This window comes from Schistocerca nitens, chromosome 4 (genome assembly GCF_023898315.1).
Source record: "Schistocerca nitens isolate TAMUIC-IGC-003100 chromosome 4, iqSchNite1.1, whole genome shotgun sequence".
NCBI lineage: Eukaryota > Metazoa > Arthropoda > Insecta > Orthoptera > Acrididae > Schistocerca > Schistocerca nitens.
In genome coordinates, this window is record NC_064617.1 from 224,054,572 (window position 1) to 224,076,005 (window position 21,434).

At 38.2% G+C, this 21,434-nt stretch overlaps 1 protein-coding gene across 1 annotated transcript in view; it reads right to left on the reverse strand.

Annotated features, from left to right (window-relative positions):
• LOC126251649 (FAD synthase-like) overlaps positions 1–16,811 on the reverse strand; it is an 87,280-nt gene extending 70,469 nt beyond the window's left edge. Inside the window, exon 1 of the mRNA XM_049952203.1 lies at positions 15,529–16,811. Coding sequence (XP_049808160.1) covers positions 15,529–16,407 — 879 coding nt within the window. The 5' untranslated portion in view covers positions 16,408–16,811. The remainder of the gene's footprint in view (positions 1–15,528) is intronic.
• Between the last annotated feature and the right edge of the window lie 4,623 nt (positions 16,812–21,434).

Below are 21,434 nucleotides of genomic sequence, written 5' to 3' on the forward strand. Positions count from 1 at the left end.
TGAACTTTACCAACAGCCGTACGGCTTGATAACTCTATGCCAACTACAGCCAAACGGCTGTTGGTAAAGTTCATTGAATTGAAAAGTACGTACCAGCCAATGTCCCCTAGCTGTAATGGACCAATAGAAATAAAATAAAATATCTTAAAGTGAACAGTTGTTGGTAAAGTACACTGAATTGAAAAATAAATAAAAATAGTTGGCAATTTGTGATATTTTGTATACTGGCAAAAATTCATCAGAATGAATGCTACAATAGATATTTGCTAACTGCTTTTCTCCACAGTGAAGCAGTAAATACTCTGAAAAACTTTTTGCTAGATAACAGGCACATTACTTCAGCAATATCTCAAAATCATGAAAATTTAATGGACTACAGAATTTTGTACTGTTAATCATCTTTTTATCAAAAGAAATCAATACCAATCTGCAAGCCCTGCTGAAACGTCCCTCAAAGCTGCACCTTATAAGTATGTCTTTTGAAAGAAATTCACTTGCAAATAGAAGAGTAACTGTTGTTACACTACGCTTATTCTCATGTGTGGCTCTTTTTTTTTTATTGGCTTACATGTTTGTAACTAGGATGAGAGACAACACTCACAAAATGATAGACCAGTTTCCTAAAATAACTGAATTCTCATGCATGAAACGTTACCTAACTTACCCTGAAAGCTACAGACCAAGATGAATTAAACACTATCTAAAAGCTTTGATCTGATCAATTACACACTGCTGCTAAGAAAATTATACACACATGGTATCCAAACTAGTTGCCTACAACTGGTTTAAGTTGAATCTTTCTGTCAATCTATTTTAGACCTTCTGTTACTCTTGATTTTATAAATGATTTCCTATGTAATTTACTGACAGCAGAGCCAGTGTTGTTTGCAGATGATATTAGCCTTTTAATTAAAAAGAATGCAATGAAGATGATTCACAGCAGAGGTCTCTCTAACTACGACAGATACAGAAAATGGTCTACAACAATAGCACAGTGGTAAATGACAAGAGAATGATATAGATGAGCTTTAGGGGTGTAAGAACAATAGCCTGATACAATATCATGCTAGAATTAAAGGCACTTTAGTGATAAACAAACATGTTGCACAATGTTTCAGGCAATTTGGTTAGATCATAATTTAAGATGGAGGAAAACATTGAATTATTGAACAAAATGATGAGTAAATACTGTATTGTTATGTCTTATGGGTGCTGTAGTTTTCCAGAGGTATGTGCCACCAATGTCTACACACAACTCACGTAATTCCTTAAATAACAGGTCGGAGGTTTGTGAGCATGGAGCTTGTGCCCACAGCATCAAAGATGTGTTTATTGGGCACACATCAGGTGAGTCTGGTGACCAAGACATCAAATTGAGTTCACTGTCGTGCTCCTCAAACCACTGTAGCACAAATCAGGCCTTCTGACATGCACAACTATTCTACTGGAAGATGCCACTTCTGTCGAGAAAGATATCGGGTATGAAGGGATGCAGATGGCCCACAAAACATTTATGTAGTCCTCAGTTGTAAGGGTGCCTTTTATTACTATCACAGGTAACATGGAAGCCCAGGTGAACGACCCCCCTCCCTCCACAGTATATTAATGAACTAACTGGCCTGTGTCCATGGCAAGGTGTATGTTTTGAGCAGCCATTTGCCTGGATAACAGTGTATCCAGATATGACGATTGGCCTGGTGTAACAAGACATGGGATTCATCAAACCAGGCAAAATATTTCCGTTGATCTGTGGCCCTATATAGATGATCCTATGCCAACTGCAGTCATAATTGGCAATGTCGTTGGTTCAACATAGGAACACTTAGGGGTTGTCTGATGCAAAGCCCCAAGTTCAACAAGATGCACTGGAAGGTACTCTGTCATCTGATACACTGTAGATTGCCACCTGCCTGTTTTACAGAGTGGATAAGCCCTCAGCCTACTCATTCTATGATCAGTGGTGGACATTTAACACCTTGTCCCCTACTTGTGGTTTCAATGACCTTCAACTACATTCCATACATGCTCATGACAGTAACATATGACCTGCCAACCAGATTTGCTGTTTGAGCAATGTTTGCTCCTGCCATAACACAATTTGTCCTTTGTCAACACCTGTGCCACATATTCTTAGCACCACCAGGTGGCATTAGTACTGGTGATATTACTTATATTCTGTGTATTGTAAACGTCTTTTCAAACCAACTTGTATATATCACTGCACAAAATGATCAAAGAATGAATAAATATAATTTTTAGTCCACGACTCTTACACATGAGGCTGTTTCAAAAATCGTATCTAAGGCACTTTTCAACTTTGTATGGTTATTGCTAAAGTCATCTATCTTCCTGCACTAATAAAGTAAGTGTGTGATTCTGAAGTTCCTTTAATGTTTTATTATTTCTTTATTCTCTCAATAATTCATAGTAATTCAATGTTTTCATCAATTCATCAAATGTTCCATCAAATATAAATACTGAGAAGTTATGAATATTATTGTGTATGTATCTGGTATTTCAATAACGACATCTTGTCCGTCTAGCCTAACAGTATATCATGCTGTATGGGCACGCAATCAGTTTGGTTAAAAGTATGTAGAGTAATAGGCTGTTCAAGATGCTAAACAGGCAACAGATATTACTGAATAGAGAAAAATAAATTTCGACTCTTGCTTCCTGATGGTCCAGAGGAAAATCCCTCTCCATCTCCTGTGAAATAAATCACCAAAAATAAGCCCCTGCACATTACTAATGCAACAGCCATTGTCTTGTTGGATCTAGAGAAAAATAAGAACCACCAATGTATTCTTTTAACTGGTATATCATATGTTATGTAATTGGTGTCTGTAATGGTTTTATTTTTATGTATTGGTTATGAAGGCATTGTATTCTTTAACAATAAGTCATTTAATTGTTGTGGGTTGGTATCTTAGATTGTGTTGTACGTCTATAGATCTACAAATGCCTATCAGTGATGACACTTATACTGAAGACTGCAATACTGTTGTTGTTCTGTTTTGCACATTTTTTTATGATGGTTAAGGTGATAGTCAAACTATCATTCTCTATGCTGAGGGTCAGGCTAAGTTGTGAAGACAGCATGGAAGATGCCACTCTTATATATAGTGTAGTCCTTCATTACAAATACATTCCTGGTGAAAATGGCTGTTTTTTATTGGGATCTGATTTTTCCAAGATTTTAGTATGTTTCAGGGTATTAAAATCCTTATTCCTTTACTTTGAGGGTTTTTGTTTTTCTAATGTTTCCATGTTGTTAGTGATGTCACCTATTGGTTGGTTCGTGAGGCTCATACCATAATGTTAACAATTTAATCAGTTTGCCAGCATGGTGCGATGTTACTTACTAATCTCACCGTATCTGATTTTTTTCTGATGCAGCCACTGCTTATACAGTTTGAACCTCTTGTTACTAAATTATTGGGTATGGCATTTGTCACTGATAACTTTTATGATTATAACAGCAGCTCTCTAATAGACTACATGAAATAAAAACATAATACAACATTAGCCCAATTTGAAACCACCAGTTATAATAGAAAATTCAAGCAATATTGAATGTGATACGTTTGCACTGCCCAACACTGAGACAGCATCAAGAGGTCTGCCGAAAGGCAGGATGATTAGGGTTTAATATCCAGTCAAAAATATGGTCATTAAGAGATGGCACATATGCTCTGATTAGGAAAGTAAATCAGTTATGCATTTTTCAAGTAGCATCCTGGTTTTCAACTTTCTCAAATCAGGGAAACCACTGAAAACGAACTTTAGGATGTCTGAGTGGAGATTTGTAGCTTGATCCTCTCAAATGCAACTCTGCTGTCTTAACCATAGCATCTAATAACATGGTGTGACAGCTGAAAATAAATGTATGGGGCTCTTAAGTTACTACAGATGATTTTTAATTGTTGCCTTTCCATGGGAACTGGATGTGCATTTTTAAGTACTGTAGGGTAAGTAAGGTAAGTTCATACATTAGAGTAAGATGATAAATCATTGGGCATATTTTGCACCTTCTTTGTGATGCCACCCCGCTCCCTCCTCCCACCACCACCACCACCACCACCACCACCACCACCACATTATCTTCCTATATATGTTTGTTTGTGTGTCTATCAACTTGCCAGCGCTTTAGTTTGGTAAGTCACATCATCTTTGTTTTTAGATATATTTTTCCCACGTGGAATGTTTCCCTCTATTATATTCATATCATTAATTTGAACCCAACAATTACGTTTGTTATTGTCACTGTTGCATTTCGAAATCTTTCCTGTCATCTTATTTTCTCTTTCTGTTGTCGCAAGTAGCTTCACTTTGTATTCACCCTCTCCTTTTTACCGTAATCTACCATACAATTTTATCCTGCCTATATATACTCAATAATACATAACCCACTTCCAAACCATAACAAAAATCCGCTTTCAACACTACCGCTGCTATAAAATCCACCGTTTCCAGTTCACAAACAGTTCCTTTCACCTATTAAACAACCATTTCGGCTAGTTCTAATAACTTTCGCTTTATTTCCATTCCCGTTTTTCCCACATCACTGATCATTTTTAGCCGCTTCCCACAGGTTTTAACGTCATTATTTCTTCGTCAGACAATTGTTAACCTCATTTTCATAATCTGCCACCACAAAACCACTCCTTTTAATACATTTACATACAGTTTTTTCGAAATTTTCCCGAATTTCTCTACCCTTTAACATGTTTCGGAGGCAACACAACCACCTAACCTTTGTGCACATCGTTGTCTACCAACCCAAGTTCACCACAGGATCAACATAGCCCGGCTTTAACCAACACTTTTTCGCCTTTTTTCACACCAAATCTCCAGTTACTTTCTAGTTCACCTTTATCTCTCCCCATATGTTTTTATTTTCATTTTCATTCATGTTACACTTTCCACCTTCTAATACCATGTCACCCTCACAACACCCACACAACGACCCCATTAAGTTTTATTTACATTCCCTCCGCAAACATGCCTTCGCCCTAGCCAGATTATGCTCCCATATTTTATTTTCTCAGGCTTGTCTGACATTTGGCATTACCCCCAAAGGCATCACACTTAAAGTTCCCATCTCTGGCTGTAACCCTTCTTTCCATCAGTCCCTATACCAGTTCCAAACTGAACAATCCATTGCCCTCACCCACCTAATCCTTCATCTACACATCAACTCAGCCAATGAACACACCCGTCAACTCCTATCCTTAATAAAAGTCCTCAATCTTTCCTCTCCCACATCCCCATCAGCCGTTCAGAGCACCCTCCTACAGGCCAACCGCAAGTTAGAACAGCATGCCACCCTCTACCTCAAAAAACTATCCAATCTCCTGATTTCCCACCTCCGGAAAGGCAACTCACTCACCCTTCACAACCTTTCCAGCAAACCTCAACCTCCTCTCATTGCACACAAACCCAGTCTTCTCCCATCTACTCAATCTCCCACTTCCAGCTCCACTCCCTCCAAAACTTCAAAATTCCAATCAACACAATCTGGAACCACAACACCCTAATTCAGTAGTTAACCTTTCCTCCAAACCTCTCTCCCAATCTGAAACCTCCGTCCTATCCAAAGGCCTCACCTTCAGCCCCACTCCCAGAATCAACCAAACAGCCCTCATCAAAGATTTACTATCCTACACTCGTATTCTCTGCTGTAAATATCACTTTGCCACGAAGAAAAATGATCCTAATCCTACTCCTAATGATCCAACTCCCCAAGACACTATCCAAATTGAACCCTGCCTGGAACAGTTCCATCCTCCGTCACAGCGGGACCCACCTCCTCTTCCTCAAAATCACCCTCTCCAAACCTTCCAGGATTTTCTGACTTCCAGCCTTGCCTCTCAATTGTTCTTAAAAAACCTTAATCCTACTCCCAACATCACCACTGCTGAAGCCCAGGCTATCCGTGATCTGAAGGCTGACCGATCCATCGTCATTCTTCCAGCGGACAAGGGTTCCACGACTGTGGTACTTGATCGTCGGGACTATGTGGCTGAGGGACTGCGTCAGCTTTCAGACAACACTACAATTTGCCAAGGTAATCCCATTCCTGATGTCCTGGCGGAGCTTCAGGGAATCCTCAGAACCTTAGGCCCCCTACAAAACCTTTCACCTGACTCCATCAACCTCCTGACCCCACCGACACCCCACACCCCTACCTTCTTCCTAAAATTCACAAACCCAATCATCCTGGCCGCCCCATTGTAGCTGGTTACCAAGCCCCCACAGAACGTATCTCTGCCTACGTAGATCAACACCTTCAACCCATTACATGCAGTCTCCCATCCTTCATCAAAGACACCAACCACTTTCTCGAACACCTGGAACCCTTACCCAATCTGTAACCCCCGGAAACCATCCTTGTAACCATTGATGCCACTTCCTTATACACAAATATTCCGCACGTCCAGGGCCTCGATGCGATGGAGCACTTCCTTTCACGCTGATCACCTGCCACCCTACCTAAAACCTCTTTCCTCATTACCTTAGCCAGCTTCATCCTGACCCACAACTTCTTCACTTTCGAAGGCAAGACATACCAACAATTAAAGGGAACAGCCATGGGTACCAGGATGGCCCCCTCGTACGCCAACCTATTCATGGGTCATTTAGAGGAAGCCTTCTTGGTTACTCAGGCCTGCCAACCCAAAGTTTGGTACAGATTTATTGATGACATCTTCATGATCTGGACTCACAGTGAAGAAGAACTCCAAAATTTCCTCCATCAATTTCACCTGGTCCTACTCCAAATCCCATGCCACTTTCCTTGACGTTGACCTCCATCTGTCCAATGGCCAGCTTCTTACATCCGTCCACATCAAACCCACCAACAAGCAACAGTACCTCCATTATGACAGCTGCCACCCATTCCACATCAAACGGTCCCTTCCCTACAGCCTAGGTCTTTGTGGCAAACGAATCTGCTCCAGTCAGGAATCCCTGAACCATTACACCAACAACCTGAAAACAGCTTTCGCATCCCACAACTACCCTCCTGACCTGGTACAGAAGCAAATAACCAGAGCCACTTCCTCATCCCCTCAAACCCAGAACCTCCCACAGAAGAACCCCAAAAGTGCCCCACTTGTGACAGGATACTTTCTGGGACTGGATCAGACTCTGAATGTGGCTCTCCAGCAGGGATACGACTTCCTCAAATCCTGCCCAGAAATGAGATCCATCCTTCATGAAATCCTCCCCACTCCACCAAGAGTGTCTTTCCGTCGTCCACCTAACCTTCGTAACCTATTATTTCATCCCTATGAAATCCCCAAACCACCTTCCCTACCCTCTGGCTCCTACCCTTGTAACCGCCCCCGGTGTAAAACCTGTTCCATGCACCCTCCCACCACCACCTACTCCAGTCCTGTAACCCGGAAGGTGTACACGATCAAAGGCAGAGCCACGTGTGAAAGCACCCTCGTGATTTACCAACTGACCTGCCCACACTGTGAAGCTTTCTATGTGGGAATAACCAGCAACAAACTGTCCATTCGCATGAATGGACACAGGCAGACAGTGTTTGTTGGTAATGAGGATCACCCTGTGGCTAAACATGCCTTGGTGCACGGCCAGCACATCTTGACACAGTGTTACACCGTCCGGGTTATCTGGATACTTCCCACTAACACCAACCTGTCAGAACTCCGGAGATGGGAACTTGCCCTTCAGTATATCCTCTCTTCTCGTTACCCGCCAGGCCTCAACCTACGCTAATTTCAAGTTGCCGCTGCTAATACCTCACCTGTCATTCAACAACATCTTTGCTTCTGTACTTCCGCCTCGACTGACATCTCTGCCCAAACTCTTTGCCTTTACAAACATCTGCTTGTGTCTGTATATGTGCGGATGGATGTGTGTGTGTGTGTGTGTGTGTGTGTGTGTGTGTGTGTGTGTGTGTGTGTGTGTGCGCGCGATTGTTTACCCGTCCTTTTTTCCCCCTAAGGTAAGTCTTTCCGCTCCCGGGATTGGAATGACTCCTTACCCTCTCCCTTAAAACCCACATCCTTTCATCTTTCCCTCTCCTTCCCTCTTTCCTGATGAAGCAACCACTGGTTGCGAAAGCTTGAAGTTTGTGTGTATGTTTGTGTGTCTATCAACCTGCCAGCACTTTTGTTTGGTAAGTCACATCATCTTTGTTTTCATATATAATCATTTTGGTATTATAGATCCAATACATTCTCACTGCATTTGCCCATACTGTACAAATGAATAGCAACTACTTCCTAGATAAAAGTGAATTATCTGATACCTTTGGTTGGTGATGTCCAACTTTTCATGTGTAACCAGTATCCTCTTTCACCAATTTTACCAGAGTTTACTGCTTACATATATTAGATGCTGGCATATTAACACACAGAAATGCAGTTTAAATTGTAAGATATCATAACAAAGGTACTTGCTGATATCTCCATTCTTATGTGTACATTCCTTGTGCTGCAGGTACAACATGTACACTATCATTCCCCCTTTCCCAGTCATTCCACACTCAAATATTCCATAGGAAGAATGGGTTTCTGTAAATTTCTGTATAAATGAAAATTATTCTGTTTAACCATCATGGCCCTTTTGTGAGGTGTATGTTGAAGAAATTGTAATTCTAATCCTTTTGAGAGATGTACATTGAAGAAATTGTAATTGACTCATGTTGTGAAGTACCTTCTTGGAATTCCTGTCACATATAACTGTCTTGTAACATCTGGTTGGCTATTTCTGTGTTAGTCTCGTGGTGACCAAAAAAACTGGTGACTGAACATACACGTTAGCTTTCCTTTGAATATTCTCTCTATCTTCTATTAACTCTACCTAGTATGTCTCAAAGTCCAATAAACAATAAACCAGAATTCACTGAACTATGGTTTTGAAAACTATCTTGTTTGTGAATGGGTTCTTCAAATGGTTGCAGCCAACCACCTGTCTTCTCCTATTATCTTCTCAGTAAACACATACTCATATCTCTGTATATGATTTGTTTTTCTCACATTAAACTGACTGATTCTGTATCATTGTCGAATGAGCCCTGGAAAAATAAATTACTGATACGGATGAATTACACTGACTTTAGGTTCTTCAATGAATCTTAGTCTGGCATTTGCCTTTCCCACAACTAGTTTTATGTTATCAATGTTACCCTAGTGATTATATTAATATCAAATGTCTAATCAAACAAATAGAGATCTTACAAAGACTTAACAAGTAATATGTCAACATTTTCTCACATTGGAAGTCAGCTTGTACTGCATGCATTAAGCATTAATCCACTACATGTCTTTCTGAATTACAGTGCATTTTTTTCTGTTTGCTACATCCCTTCACACAATGACATTGTCCATAAACAGGCTCTCTGAAGCTTAGTGTCCTTCATTGGCTGGAAAACTGCCTTCTCTCAACTTGAATCAGTCTTATTTATTTGATTATTTGTTTGCCCAGGGGCCATTTGGTACAATAGGTACCAGAAACATACAGGAATAATACATATGTATAAAACATTTACAAAATAGGAAAGGATAAGGTGAGCATAGGGCAGGAAAATCATCTATCACCTTAGGCACAAGTGAAATCCATGGAAAATTCAAGTCAGGATGGCCAAATGGAGATGTAAATAGTATGTATGCTGTAGCTAAATGTCTGTAACTATAATTGAAGTCTAACACTACCATAAATTCAGTTTAAAATTTTTCTGTAATTCAGTTTCAAAATTTCCTAGCAATGAAATCATTACAAAAGAAGTGAATAGCAGCATACACTTGTGTATGAGTGCAGAAGACAGACAATTTGAAAATGACACTAAATGTAATGTATATTTAGAGTTTTTAGTAAATGTTACAACACCAGAAGAGCATTTGTTCTTTCTAGTATCAACATGACAGGTGTATGTCAGGAGACAGAAGCAACAGCTTTCTAAATGGTCCGGATAACAAGTAGTTTGTTTCATTTGTAGTTGGGTAAATGCAGACTGAGTTTTCTACACAGAGAAGGACTAGATTCTAAATGCAGCCTATACAGGGCCTAATTTATATCTGCATGACTACTCTGCAATTCACACTTAAATCCCTCACAGAGGGTTCATCAAACCACTTTCATTCTATTTCTCTACTGTTCCAGTCTTGAATAACACATGGGAAAAATGAACACTTAAATCTTTCCGTGTGATCTCTGATTTCTCTTATTTTATTATAATGATCATTTCTTCCTATGTAGGAGGGTGTCAACACAATACTTATATGGCCAAACTTTCAGGAAATATTTCTCACATATAGAGGAATAAATGCGTTACAGGGACATTGATCTGGAAATGCTTTCTTTCCATGTCAGAGCTCAGCTTCATCTTCTCTCCATAATCACAATAATCACGGGAAACACACACAAACAGAACATACCAGCATTACATGAAACATTTCCTTACATGACATGTTCAAAATATCCTCTCCATTATACTTGGTCACAATGTACAGTAAGTTGTATTTCTCAAGCTCACTGGCAGTGCTTGGTTTTCCAACGGAATGAAAGTAATGTTGACATGTGACTCACTTCATTGCTTGAATTGACATGCGATGAACTTCACTGTTCTACTAGCATCAAGCACGGATGGAGCATCAACTGTTTGGTGTTCATTATGGACTTGGTTTCTAGTACAGTACAATGGAAGTGTACTCAAATGCACAGTTGGCACATGCCCATTTTCTGTATGGATTGACAGATGTTAACCACCATGGTGCTCAATACTTATACAGGTAGAGATTTACAGAATGACAGTGCCACAACAGAAGAAACTGTGGTTATAGTGGGTGGGGCAGGTAATGGTATTGACAGAGATCCTGGGTACAGTATAGAGTGTGACCTGGCAAAGATTGCATCAGCATCGAAGCATACTAGTGTTGAGTTTGTATCTGTTCTTGGGTGCCATGACCAACCTCATTTGAACTCTTCTGTCAACAGAGTTAATTTGGAGTTGGAACGGCTGCTTATGTCGGGTGCAGGGTCACACATTGGTGTGATTCCTGTTCATTCTCTCAGTAGGTGGGATTATACTAGGCATGACCTTCACCTTAACAGGAAAAGGAAGGGTAAACTGGCTGGGAAAATAGCAGGAAAGTTAAAGGGAGGAGGCACTGGCATGTGTGATAAAATACCAGTGGTTATAGGGTTCAGAAAAGACCCTTTTTTAGGGTAGGGAGGACAGAAACAAACCAAATTTTAAGAGAGGTTAGAACTGATACAAACCTTCAGTTTGAGAAAGAAACCAAAAAACATAATTCTAGCTTATTACATCAGCATAAACAGCTATTGGTTAAGAATTTTCAACAGTCAGCAGATATTTAAACTCCACCCAGTTTTAACACAGTCAATGTGAAATGTCAGCTATCTTTATTGCATCAAAACATTAAGAGGACTGAGAAATAAAATTAATGAATTAATTATCTGCATAGATGAATTAGAGTCTTCAAACCCAGCTGACATAATCTGCCTCTCTGAACATCATGTGACCACTGGTATAAAACTTTTAAGTGTTACAGGGTTTAGGTTAGCAACTCACTTTTGTAGATCAGAAATGGATAAAGGAGGAGTTGCCACATTCATCAGCAACTGTCATAAATTTAAGAACATAGACATGCATAAATTTTGCCTAGAACAGCATATGGACAGCATGTGCAACAGAAGTAGAATTTCACAAAAAGTCCTTCTTAATGTTAAGTGTATATCGAGCATCTGCAGGTAACTTTGTTCATACACTACCTTGAAGCTGTACTGGCCCATCTAGTGATTTCAATGTAGATTTCCTTAAAGACTCTCCCAATAAGAACTTAATTGAGTTAGTAACACTATCATTCAACTTAATTCCCACTGTAAAGTTCCCCACTAGGGTAGCCAATTGCTCAGAAACAGCCATTGATAATATCTTTTCCAGTCCAATGAACATTATTATATTACAAAACCAACAGTCAATGGCCTCTCAGACCAAGACATGCAGTTCCTTCTGTTAAATGTTAATACTGAATAGGATATAAAATCTGTTAAATCTGAGCTCAAGAGGGTAATCAATAAGCCAAAAATTGATTATTTTGGGACACTTCTCCCAGACATTCACTGGAACAATGTTTACAGTGCTCAAGGCATGAATGAAAAATGTAACACTTCTACTAATAAAGTGCTTACCTTATTTGAACACTGTTTTCCCCCAAAACTAACCAAGGTTAGAGCAAAGTCTACAAATAAGCCATGGATTACTCAAGGAATAGGGGGTATCTTGTAAAACAAAAAGAAAACTGTATCTGTCAATCCGAAACAGTTCCGATGTTGATGCTATAGCACATTACAAGAAATACTGCAAAATATTAAAGACTGTAATATGGACATCAAAGCAAATATATTACGAGGAAAAGATAGTCACATCAGATAACAAAATGAAGACAATATGGGATATAGTGAAGGGGGAGACTGGTACAACCAGACATGAAGAGGGGCAAATAGCATTAAGAGTAAATGATACATTGGTGACATATGTGTATAGTGTTGCAGAACTTTTTAACAAACAATTTATAACTGTTACTGAAAAGATGGGGTTGTCAGGTTCTGTAGATGCTGCTATGGAATACCTGAGACCAGACATTTCAAGTAACTTCCATAATATGAATTTGACCCTCACTACCCCAGCAGAAATAATTCCCATCATAAAATCTTTAAAATCAAAAACATCTAGTGGGTATGATGAAATATCAACAAAGTTAATTAATGAATCTGATTGTGAGTTAAGTAACATATTAAGCTATCTGTGTAAACAGCCGTTTATCAGTGGAATATTTCCTGAATGGTTGAAATACGCTTAAGTTAAGCCACTGTTTAAGAAGGGGGATAAAGAAATAGCATCAAATTTCCATCCAATTCCGCTTTTGCCAGCATTCTCAAAAACATCCAATCGGCTTTATAACCATCTTATCTCGAATAACATACTGTCATAGTTGCAGTTCGGATTTCTAAAGGTTTCTGATATTGAGAAGGCTATCTACACTTACAGTGAAAATGTGCTTAATTCATTAGACAAAAAATTGCAGGCAACTGGTATACTCTGTGATCTGTCAAAGGCATTTGACTGTGTAAATCACAATATCCTTTTAAGTAAATTAGAATATTATGGTGTAACAGGAAATGTTGCAAAATGGTTCAAATCTTATATCTCTGGCAGGGAACAAAGGGTGTTATTAGAAACGACATGTATTAAGCTGTCAGGCATCATCTAACTGGGAACTAATTACATGTGGGGGGTCCCACAAGGTTCCATTTTATGGCCCTTGTTCTTGTGTATATCAATGACCATTCATCAGTAACATTACCAGATACCAAGTTTGTTTTGTTTGCCAATGATACAAACATTGCAGTAAATAGCAAATCAAGTGTAGTCGTAGAAAGATCAGCTAATAAAATATTTGTGGACATTAATCACTGGTTCCTAGTAAATTCTTTGTCACTAAACTTCGAAAAAACACACTACATGCAGTTCAGAACTAGTAAGGGGAGTCCCACAAGTATATGCCTAACATACGATGACAAACAGATAGAAGAAGTGGACAGTGTTAAATTCTTGGGATTACAGCTTGATAATAAATTCAACAAGGAAGTGCACACCACAGAACTGCTGAAGTGTCTTAAAAAATTGTGTTAGACATAGGGGATATAAAAATGAAAAAGCTGGCATACTATGCTTACTTTCATTCCATAATGTCATATGGGATTATTTTTTGGGGTAATTCATCAAGCCCAGCTAAAGTTTTCCATGCAAAAAAAGTGCAGTAAGAGAGATATGTGGTGTGAACTCAAGAACATCCTGGAGACGCCTATTTATGGAACTAGGGATACTAACTATTGCTTCCCAATATATTTATTCCTTAATTAAATTTGTCATTAAAAATATATCACTTTTTCAAACCAACAGCTCAATTCATGGAATCAATACTAGAAATAAGAATAATCGTCACAAGGATTTAAAGTCACTTACTCTTGTACAAAATGGTTTGCATTATTCAGGAACACACATTTTCAATAACTTGCCAGCAGCCATAAAAATTCAGTTTAAGAGAAGACTAAAGGATTTATTGGTGGCCAACTCCTTCTACTCCATTGATGAATTTCTCAGTAGAACCTACTGGTATGTGTGTGTATGTGTACAATCTAACTTCCGCACCATTTCATTTCAGTGCAGTAATGTGTTCATTGTAAATAAGTATTATAGTAGTTATATTAGGTCTACATGTTTATTACCTTATAAAAAAAGTTTTTTATTTTAAATTCAGTGCATTCATGTTTGTAAAATGATTCTTTCATATAGTGTTCATTAAAAAAATGACAATCATTCCACTTGAGACCTGTGGAAGGTACATTAGCTTATTTGTTTCAGTTGTAAATATTTATCATGGTTATTGTTTTCTGACATGTTCTACACCCTGGAGGACCTCCTAACTACAGATCAATTGGAATGAAAGTAAGTCTAATCTAATCTAAAAGGACATCTGAAGCAACTGATACTTGTCTTAACGACTGTGGAACATTTAATCCTACAACTCATGACTGGGAGAGGTCTATAAGGACAACAACACATCAACTAGAGGAGAATTACTTTGTGCTGTTGATGACAAGCTGAGTGTCAGTGGAAAACAATTAGGTAGAACAAGAAATGTTGATCACGACTGCCTGAAGAGTGCTACACAAGAACCTGCTGTATCTGTACTATGTACAGTGTGTGCAGACACTATCAGTAGCTGATGTCCCAGAACATGTACACTTCTGCAAATGGTTAGTTCAACAGTGTGTCAGCCCTCACTTTAGTGCAAGTATGCTGTTCATGGATTAGGTCTCATTTCAAAGTAGATGATTAATGTGTTTAACAGTTGTAGAAACTGTGCTCTAACATGGAAATAAAGTATTTCCAGGACCATGTCCATACAATATATTTTCTTTCTCTATTTGTGATGAATATTTCCTGAAAGTTTTTGTTACATCATATATCTATTCATCTATGTTGCCTCATCTGATTTTTTTTTTTTTTTTTTCTGTAATGGTTCTGTGAAGGACAGTGCATACTCGATATTCATGCTTGTGAGTAAAAAGTGCAACATGTAAGTAGTGTGTATGCTACCGCTAAAGATCTGTAACAGTGATTAAAGTCCAACATCACCATAAATTTAGTATAAAATTTTTCAGTAATTCACTTTAAAAAAAGGTTCAACCAATGAAATCTGTACAACAGAAGTGAACAGCAGCATGGACTTTTTTTTTGCGTTATTTGACTATCTTATATTTGTGGCCCACTTCAATTGCTTTCAAAGCTGACATTGAAAATATGATCAAATTCTGTTTCATAGTATTGTATGAAAACGCACTAAGCTTTCTGAATAACTGGCCCAAAATCATTGTCCTAAGTTTCAGTTTCTGTACTGACTCTGCGAAACTTTAGGAAAAAGTTTGAAATATGGGTTGTATTTACTTCATTTCACTACTGACCTTAACTGCCTTCTTCACAACCAGCGACAGTCGATCGACGAGTGACGATTCAACCATCTGATACACGTTATTTACAGCATTACTTACAGAGCTTGGTATAAATCTAATAATCGATTCCGGTGCAAAATTCCGTTGAAGAAAAGCTTTGGCTTCTAATACCTCTACATAGACTTTCGATTCCATTGTTATTTTAGTAAAATAGAAGCCATTTTCTGTACAAGGGTATGAACCAAACAAAACTTTACCATTAAACAACCGAACAGCTTCATTAAGAACTGGAGCAACTTCGACCTCCGACAATTGTAAATAAAGCTGGACGGAGTAAAATCTTGTGCCACGATTTGCAAATATATGCTTCAATTTCTTGAAGGCGAACTGGAAGTATGCAGGTATACCTGGGAAAATATAAACGTTGAAAACTGAGACAACTGGAAAATTATCAATGAATCCATCAAGTGCTCCTTCTCCCTCGCTCTTGAGGTAATTAAGCACTCCAGATTCTGGTATCTGTGCCATTCTCAATACAGGATTCACTTCTGGGTCCATTTGGTTGTGGGCGGTTGGATATACTTTCTTCAGTACCTCCACTATTTCAGTATTTAGTACCAACCGCTCTCCAAAGGCCTTTGCAACTCCGCGATACGTAATATCGTCATGAGTTGGTCCTATTCCTCCAGTGGTAAAAATCCACGTATATTTGCTAGCTAGCCTCCTAACTTCTTCAGTAATTTGATCCACATCATCCTGAATTACAGATATACAACACAGCCTGACGCCTAATTTATACAGCTGTCTACTAAGAAAATGTGAATTCGTATCCACTGTTTGACCTTTCAGTATTTCGTCTCCTATAATAATGACCGCTGCTGTGGACTCCATCACGTTTATAAAGTGCCACTAACGAAACAGACTGTAATGTTAAACGAGCATGACCATGTGGCACGTGTAATATACAACTCTAAAAGTCATTCGGTTTTATGTATGTGTCCAAACGCAACTACAGTACTACACTTTTCCAGAGCTATACAGAATTTTACTCCTCGCACAGTTCCGAAATTTTTTGTTGTCTGCTAGCTACTTCTAGCAGACGATGTAGCTGGAAATGATGGTTAAGTTCAAAACACAAAACCAGACGAAAATCAGGGACTTAAAACCACAACTACATAAATTCTACGCATCTGCAGCTGATTATTTCCATTTTTCCAAGCATCTAACTAGTTGACCATTCGGAATTTTGTACAAAAATGTGTTATCACATATATTTAACACAGTTTCGCCGCCACTGAACTGTTTACCTAAGATAACAAAACGTGTCGTCAAAGATACTCAAGAAACTAGAGGAAAGAAGACTTGTTACGAATATATAACACGGAAGTAATTTCTACATTACGAGTTAATATGCTGAACTGAAATATCCTTAACCAGAACGTAGCCGCTTATCGCTGAAATTTCTTTCTTAGACCGGCGGATGGTGGGCCAGCAGTAGATTGAAACTGATGTGATGTACGCAAGCACATTTACTTCGGTTACATACGACATGTCTTCCAAAAGACGAAAATCAAATGTCGGAAACCGTTTTCCGCTGTAGCGTTTACATGTTAAGGGCCAGAAGTTGATTTGCTTGCCCAATTAAACATGAAAACAGAGGATCCAGTTTCTGATTCAGTCAACACTATCGTGTTTTTCTTCGGCTAAATGTTACAGTAGACAGCTTCATGCTCAGTCTAATATTTCTGCTTCTCCTTCACTACACAAGCCCATATTACCCGAAAATTCTGAAAAAAAGACATAACCTGACAATCCAAGCGCGTTTCAAAACCGGTTGCGTTTGCATGGAAGCGAAAATCGGTTGTGAAATTCCAGAATCGGATTTCCAAACCGATTTTGAAGTGTTTACACGATCACCTGGGAGCGGTATTGGGATATCGGTTTACGAAATCCAATGCTGGGAGCCCTTGCAAACGGGGTAATTCACAGCGATTTATTGCATGCACAAACGCTGCGCAGACAAGTCGTTGCGCATGGCTCGGCCTTTACCGCATTGAAGTAAGCTGTGGTATTCGTGTAACTACCATCCAGGCTTCTTTCATTGGCTCACACGGAATCTCATCCATTAGTAACTAAGGACTGCTAAAAGAACCTTCAGCAAATCTCTGAAAACTACCAAGAACAGATAGTTGGGGCTGTAACTCTATGTCTAGCTGTATATTCAAACACAATAGCAGAAATGTACCTTAATACTGTCACTGTATACGAAATTCAAAAAATCATGTCTCTAAAAAATAAGAACTCTGCAGGGGATGATAATATTTCTAGTAATTTACTGAAATATTCTTGTGTGTGAGGTGTTATTCCCAGTAGACTTAGGTATGCCATTGTTAAGCCCCCATACAAAATGGGCGATAAAACTGAATTAACTAACTACTGACCTATCTCTTTTCTGACAGCTTTCTCTAAAATCCTAGAAAAGCTAATACTTGTAATAATTACTGATCATCTCATGAAGAATGGAGTTCTCAGTAAGAGCCAGTTTGGCTTTCAAAAGGGCCGTTCAACAAAAGACGCAATCTATGCCCTTGCAAATGAAGTCCTAGAACCCCTTAATGAGAAAATGCTAGCACTTGGTGTCTTCTATGATTTGTCTAAAGCGTTTGACTGTGTACATCACCTGATTCTCTTGCAAAACGCAAAATTAGTAGGAATAAGTGGTGTTGCAGACATTGGCTACAGTCATATCTCGAAGATAGAAAACAAAAAGTTGTTTTGAATAGCTCAGGTGGAATATGAGATGTTTCCTCACATTCTGAATGGAGTTCCAGTACATGTGGAGTGCCTCAGGGCTCAATTGTTGGGCCACTATTATTCCTGATTTTTATAAATGATCTACCATCATGTACAAGCCTGCCGTGCAAATTTACATTATTTGCTGATGATACCACAATTTTTATGAGCACTACAACAGATAGTAATCTTGAGGAATCCACTGATCACATACTCTCAGATGTCGTGAATTGGTTCAAGGTGAATGGTCACTCATTAAATTCCAGTAAGACCAGCTTTATTTACTCAGTTCTCTACAAAAACAAAAAAAGAGAGAGAGAAGTGTGATATGTGGTAATCAGCCAATAGAAAGAATGGAAACAACAAAATTTCTTGGAGCGCCCATTGGCAAGAGAATGAACTGGCCTTCACATATTATAGATCTTTGTAAGAGGCTTAGCTCTGCTACGTAAGCTTTATGGGTTGTCACTACATGTGTTGAACCTAACACTGCAAAAGTGGCATGCTACAGCTATTTTCACTCACTTTTTGAATATGGCATTATTTTTTGGGGTAACCAGCCATTAGCAAGGAAAGTATTCATTGCTCAGAAGCGAGCTTTAAGAGTTATATGTGGATTGCAACCAAGAGACTCGTGTAGGAATACCTTTTGAAAATCTAAAATATATACAACTACATGCCAATATATTTTTTCTCTCATATGTTTTGTCTGTAAAAATATAGAGATATTTCAACCAAACAGTAATTATCATGAACATAACATGCAGAGGAAGAATGGCATACACAGCGAGCATATAAATTTGAGCTTGGCGCAAAAGGGTGTCAACTACATTGGAACAAAACTCTTCAATGCTCTCCCTCCTGAAATAAAGACAGAGATCCATAACAAGAATAAGTTTAAGAAAGCAGTAAAAATATTTCTGCTAGAAAAAGATTTTTACAATCTAGATGAATTTTTAAATAAATAAATTGTAAAATTTTAATATTGGATAACACAAGTTGACATAATGCCACTAAGAACATTACTTAAGTTGAGCTCTGTATCCGTTTGTGCTCTGTATCTGTTTTTCCGTAGTGCTTTAATGATTCTAAGAAAATAAGTATCATCTTTTTTCTGTATTGCAGCTCAAAGAATTTACTGTATAAATTTTTATATAATTATTTACTCAAATTTCTGTATATGCTATAAGATTATCATATTGTATTTGTAAAAAACTGACTCATTCCAAGTTCTTGTGAACCCAACACAGTTGGACCTATGGAACACAAAATAAAATCAATCAATGAAATAAATCAATCATAACAATCAATCCACTCATGATGGAAATGTATTGAATCTAATGCCAACAAACAGACCTGACCTCTTTGAGGACATCCACAACAAAACTGTGACAACAATGATTACCAAAGTACAAAGGACAACTAAAATAAGCAGAAAGATATATATGGTTCAAATGGCTCTGAGCACTATGGGACTTAACATCTGAGGTCATTAGTCCCATATAACTTAGAATTACTTAAACCCAACTAACCCAAGGACATCACACACATCCATGCCCAAGGCAGGATTTGAGCCTGCAACCGTAGCAGTTGCGTGGTTCCAGACTAAAGCGCCTAGAACTGCTCGGCCACACCGGCCGGCTAAAGATATGTATTTTCAGTAAACTAGATAAAAAGTCAGTAGTGTCACTTACTGTCATACCTCAATGAGAAATATTCATCTTTTGGATCTGCAGCTCTTGTCTTTTCTTACCGCATTTGCAGTAAAAATAATAGGATATGGTTGTGCCTTTTTGCAAACATACTTTTTTTCTTTTTACCCAATCATGTTTCAGTACCTCTGTGCCATCGGCAGTGCATTTTATTTATTGAAAACATTGAAAAATGAAAATGCTTTAGGTTATAACAGATTTAACAAAGTGAGGCCTAAAGAAAGTTTTAGTTCATTTTGCTTCTTACCATGATTTTACATTATATGGTTTTGCAGGACTAACTATACGGCATCCTGCACTGACAGCTTGTCATCTGCAAATCAAATGATGTAGATGTAGATTTCATCAGTGAGTTAACACATAACTTGATTTTAAAAAAAGAAAAAAAAATGGTTTTGGTGTGTCAAAATGTTTTGCATATATGATTCTTACTACTCACATTTTGACATGCTAAAATTATTCTTTTTTTTTAAGTCAATGGATGTGTTACTCACTGATGAAATTTACATTTCCATCATTTGGTTTGCACATGACAAGCTGTCAGTGCAGGACACCATACAGTTGGTCCGACAAAACAATACAATGTAAAATCACGGTAAGAAGCGAAACGAACAAAAACTTCCTTTAGGCCTCACCTTGCAAAATCAGTTATAACCTAAAACAGTTATACTTTTTACAGTTTTCAATAAATAAAAAGCCACTGATGATCCCACAGAGGTGCTTAAACATGTTTGGGTAAAAATAAAAAACAGTGTGTTTGCAAGAGGGTAGAATCCATATCCTAAAACTCAATGAGGAACTTGAAACTTTCAGCAGAGGGCGGGAGTGAGTAGAGGAACTATGGCTTAAGTTTAAAAGAATAGTTGACCATGCACTGAATCGATTGTGCCCAGTAGAACAGTTCATAATCGGGATCTCCTTGGTATACATTCATTTCAAAGAAACTTCTAAAGAAACCTAGATTTTTGCATAATAGATGTAAAATAAAGTGTTGGTCTATAGATAGAGAGATGCTGAATGAAACATGTTTGGCTGTCAAGAGAGCAATGGGTAATGCCTTCAATGACTACCATAGCAGAATATTGCCAAAGAATATTTCACAAAATCTAAAGAAATTCTGATTTTATGTAATGGCTGTTTGTGGCACCAAAGTTAGAAGTCAGCCCCTAGCGAATGAGACAGGAACTGAAATTGAAGGTAGCACAGCAAAAGCTGAAATACATAATTCCATTTTCACATTCTCCAGTACAAAGGAAGTCTCTGAAGAACTGCCATAATTAAATCTTTGTACCATTGAAAAGATGAATGAAGTAAGTGTTAGTGTCAGTGGTATTGAGATCAGCTGAAATCGTTAAAATTGAACCAAGCTCTTGGACCAGAAGAAATCCCTGTCAGATTCTATGCCAAATTTGT